At 38.5% G+C, this 4901-nt stretch overlaps 1 protein-coding gene across 1 annotated transcript in view; it reads right to left on the bottom strand.

The window, feature by feature from the left end:
- The window catches only part of LOC135221224 (putative uncharacterized protein DDB_G0282133), a 5317-nt gene extending 742 nt beyond the window's left edge, over positions 1–4575 (bottom strand). Inside the window, exons 1-5 of the mRNA XM_064259041.1 lie at positions 4447–4575; positions 2047–2823; positions 1818–1904; positions 1529–1618; positions 3–1340 (exon numbers count right to left, since the gene is read on the bottom strand). Of these exons, the coding sequence (XP_064115111.1) occupies positions 3–1340; positions 1529–1618; positions 1818–1904; positions 2047–2823; positions 4447–4461 (2307 nt within the window). The 5' untranslated portion in view covers positions 4462–4575. The remainder of the gene's footprint in view (positions 1–2; positions 1341–1528; positions 1619–1817; positions 1905–2046; positions 2824–4446) is intronic.
- Positions 4576–4901: the final 326 nt, after the last annotated feature.

The raw sequence follows: 4901 nt of genomic DNA, 5'->3' as shown, positions 1-4901 counted from the left end.
GCAGGGAAGTTTTCTACCCTTTCTCTAGAGTACTGATTTTCACTGAAGTCTTCGAACTCATTACGCTGGGTTTGAAGTCTTTCATTGTATTGCTGAATGGGTCTGTTTTCCGCTGGGTTCTGAAACTGATTGCCTCCTTGTGTTGTCAAGTGCTGTCTAACCTGACCTTGGGTTTGAATCCTTCTCTGGCTGCTAAGCTGTTCATTTACCTGTGCTTGAAAATTATTTGAGAATTGAGCATTTTCTTGCGAGTTGTATTGATTACGTTGCTGCTGTTGCTGGAACTGGTTGCTATCTTCATTAGGGTACTGGGCACGGAATGTGTTTTTATCGTTATTTAAAGGATTTGGCCTCTCCTGACTCTGGAAAGAGTTTTCTTGGAACTGTGATGACAGTCTCTCTTGTTCGTTAAATGTATTTCTTCCTTGATGCTGAGTTTGACCCTGGAAAGCATTTTGTCTTTGGTTCTGGAATGTGTTTAAGCCCTGCCTTTGGTTTGTATTTATATTTTGGCCCTGGAACTGGTTCTCTCTTCTTTGCTCTCTCTCATTATTTTGGAAATTATTTATGTTTTGATTTTGGAAGCGATTTCTGTTTTGGGTCGAAAATTGTTCTCTGTTGTCACCTGGGAATTGATTCTGTTCTTGGTTATCGAACTGATATCTCTCCTGACTCTGTAGCTGACCTTCTCCTTGGAACTGGTTCCTGTTTTCGTTCTGGAATTGTTCTCTGTTTTGATTCTGGTACTGTTCACTTTCTTGGTTTTCATAGTTGTACCTTTCTTGATTTCTGTTTTGATTATTGAATCGGTCATTGTTTTGAGTTTGGAACTGATTTCTATCTTGGAATTGCTGCCTATCCCTACCCTGGAATGGGAGAGGTCTCCTGCTTTGTCCTTGGAGGGAAGATTCATCTAATGTCTGCGACTGACTTCTGACATTTCCTTGAGAAAACTGTCTTTCATTATTATTCTGCTCGTGGAATTCAGAGCCTTGGTTATTGCTCGAAAACTCCCTAGAGTCTTGTTGGTATTCTGGACTTCCTTGGAAAGATTCGTCAAATCTTTGTGTTTGGAAGTTTCTGTTGTCCCCAACAAAACCTGGGCGAGGTCTTACTTGTCCTTCACTGGCAGGTGAATTCAAAAAGAGTGACATACCATCAGCCTTCTCTGATCGTGGAAGATTCTCAGGTCTTTCATGGTCTCTGGTAGCAAGAGTATTCCTGGCTGGTTCAAAAACTCTCCTGTTACCGAAGTTTCTCTGGTTCTTGGGGCGAGTAGTTTTGGGAACCATTTTGGCGCCGAATTCGACAGGTTCTTCATCCTCCATGACATACTCCACCTGGTAAATATAAAAGCGAAAAGGTTTTGTAATGCAGGTTTTATCTGTATCAAAAGAGAATGGTATTTATATAGCTGTTGGATACTGCTAGTGTAATGTTATGATAATACTATCAAAGATTTCCTTTGCCCCTAGACTGTTATTTGGAAGATGGAAATAGTTTAAATATAGTATATCAATGTACTGACCGTTGCCTGGAATCCGTTTTCAGCATCGGCAGTGTATTTTACAATTCGCATAGATCCATCAGCTTCCTTCACTCTGTATTCACCAATTACCTGTAAACCATTAAAGAAATGTCACCTATGATATAGTTGTGGACTCACCAAAGGGTATTTATTTACAAGTTAATGGGAGGAATTCTGTCTGAGCATTGTAAATAAATAAAATCTCATTCATTTCAGTAGCTGCTGATATATTAATTAATAATATTATTGCGTAAGTAACAAAAATAATTGAATAATAACTGATTCTTACCTTATTTCCATCACGGCTCTCCTTATGATACTTCATGTCGCCAGTGTCTTCTGAGCGAATGTCATATGAATACTGATAATTACCAACCTGGAATTATAAATTTATTTTAGGTAATTTCCTCTAAATATAACTTTCAATAAAAACTGGTTTTCTGACATACAAAATGATATTATGTTTATAGTTATCTAAATAATCTATGATCGAAGTATAGAGAAGTTGTATGACTTACATTTGGATCGTCTTGAGCATTCAGGCTGTCATCATATCGTTGGCTGCCTCTGTATCTTGAGTCTGACCTCTGGAACTCCTGATTGACGGTGTTTTCAACATTAGTGGGCGCAGCACCAGGTCCTCTAGCACCTGATGAGGAAATATCTGAAAACTGATTCTGGTTTCTTTGCTGATTCTCGATTCTTTGATTCTGGAAAGAACCAGAACTAAAGGACTCTGTAGCCACATTTTGCTGAGATAGTTCTGATATTTGGCCAACGAACTGCTCCCGGTTACCTTGCCTTTGATTGTACTGCTGTGTTCCAGGCAGATCTTGGTTCAAATTTTGATTCAAACGGTCAATATTCCTTTGAGATGGATCTTCATATGTATTTGGCCCGTAATTTTGGTTTTGAAATTGTGTCTGTTGGTTGTCAAGGGACTGGTCTCTATAGTCCCTCTGTTCAATGTTGGCATTTTGCCTGAATTCGCTCTGGGCAGAATTGCCCTGGACTGGACCATAAGAGGCATCTTGCTGTGTTTCAAATCTCTGTCCGAGGTCTTGTACTGAACCCCCTTGGAGTGGAAAGTCTTGTTGCCTCTCGGAATATGAAGGATCACTGGTAACAGGAAAATTTGAACTCTCTGGGTTAGGATAAGCACCCCTCGATCCATACTGGGCCAACCCTTTCGTTTCCTCTTGCTGGAGGTCTGTGTTTCGGAAGGCTGCTGGTGCTGGGCTCTCTGGAGGCATGGCTGCCACAACAGCAGCCACCGCTACTACCAGATACCCCACCTGAAAATGAGGACCTTTGAATTAGGACAAAAAAAGCTCGGGGGCCTGTTAACGCAAGGTGTATTCAACATTTTAATCTAAGATAGACCATTCCCTATAATACACTCAGAAGTTTTTTAGTTTTTATCACAGATAACTAAAAGTGCATTAAAAGCTAATCTTTAAAAAAAATGACCAGAGAATCAAAGGAACGGCTTAGACTTACATACATGGAAGAGCAGAAACGTAAAATTAGAGACCCTTTGATGATAGAGACTATCTCCGACAAATAAAAATACCAAATTTGCACAATGCTATTTTGTTCAAATGTCTTCGAAAATACGTTCGTAAATGCGTACTTGTAAACAGAAAAGTATTAAAGGTAAAAAGATGTAGAAAAAGCTAGTTGATAAGTTCGTGTTTGTAATGTGACTGACAAAGTAAATTTCTCGAGAAATCTATGAAAATTGCTTTGTAATATATTCTTATTCGATGTTTCCTATTTAAGTACCTTCACTTAATTTACTAACAATATTTATCTTAATACATTACGTATATTGCCATTTAATTATCCATCGTATTTGAAGTGACTATAAGCATGTGATACACTGTTGATATAAAGAGATATTATTGGTATCATGAGCCACTTGTCCATCACTTTCTGTCCTTTTTAACCTTCACACCTGACATCCTCATCTACGCTTTATCTTACCCAGGAATAACATTTTTCCTTCATTTTTATTTGCAAGTGTTAGGAACGATTTAGTATGGCCTGGGGAAACTTATACGTAACTGTTAGTAGTTTTGTATCTCAACATTTTAAGAATTACGAAAGACGATTAAGAAGTATATGTAAATAGTTTCTTGACATGACGTCATCAAACGATGACGCAATGAAGATTCACTTGTTTATATCTTTATGGCATTTAATTAAGAGAGCATTTACCCTACTGTTTCACCACTGCAAAAACTATTTGTCATATATATATATATATATTATATATATATATATATATATATATATTACATATACAAACATTTATATACATACATATATATATATATATATATATATATATATATATACTACATATATATATATATATATATATATAAATATATATATATCTATATATATATATATATATAGTTGCATGCAATCGCATCAGTTATACATAAAAAAAATTCCTGCCTTCAATTAAAGCAGCAGGCCCTTATCTTGATAGCTATGTATATCTTAGTTTAAAGACCACTGAACTGACTAACAAGTCTCCCAGGGCTGGCCCGAAGGATGAGATATTTTTACGTGGCTAGGAACCAATTGGTTACCTAGCAACGGGGCCTACAGCTTATTGTGGGATCCGAACCACATAATATCGAAAAATTAATTTCTAATCACCAGAAACGAATTCCTCTGATTCCCCATTTGGCAGAGCGGGGAATCGAACTCGGGACTACCAAATAGGTAGGTGAGCACGTAAACCACTCGTCCAGCGAGGAACTTTATCTTGATAGCATTACGTAGGCACAGTATAGAAAGCAACTCACTCCGCAATTACTCAGCCTACACTTGTTTGCGAACGATCTCGCTCTCGCAATTTCACACCACTGATCTCTCCTTCAGTCAAAATTGGGGCCACCTACCTTGTTGAACGCCATGATGTTTGTGAACGGAGAACTCTCTTCCGAGCTGACTTTATATAGCGCCTTTCCCAGGATCTAGTTTGACGGTAGTCGATTGCCGCTTCGTTCAACCCTGGTCCTAAAATCATATCACTTTCCTTCCAACATGCAGTGGACTCCTCAACCCGTCCCCCGCTCCAGCACCTCCCTCCCTCTTTCCCTCTCACCTGTAGGGCCTTGCTTGACTCCCCCCACCACTCCAGTCTTCTGATAGTTTAACTGGACAGGTTGCAGTACTTGTATTTTTTGGAAGACAAGAAGAATGTCGCGTTTATGAAATTCCTGCTTCACCCTTCATACTAATTAATGTCAGGAATGCCTTTGGCGATGATTTCTGCTTTTTGAAAAAAAATTGCCTGTAAGTCAGTTCAGTACCCCAAGGCCCATGGAATACCTAAGTGTGTGTGTGTGTGTGT

Source organism: Macrobrachium nipponense, chromosome 2 (assembly GCF_015104395.2).
Source record: "Macrobrachium nipponense isolate FS-2020 chromosome 2, ASM1510439v2, whole genome shotgun sequence".
Taxonomy (NCBI): Eukaryota; Metazoa; Arthropoda; class Malacostraca; order Decapoda; family Palaemonidae; genus Macrobrachium; species Macrobrachium nipponense.
The sequence above is the reverse complement of the archived record's forward strand: the minus strand, read 5'-3'. Positions and strand labels throughout refer to the sequence as shown.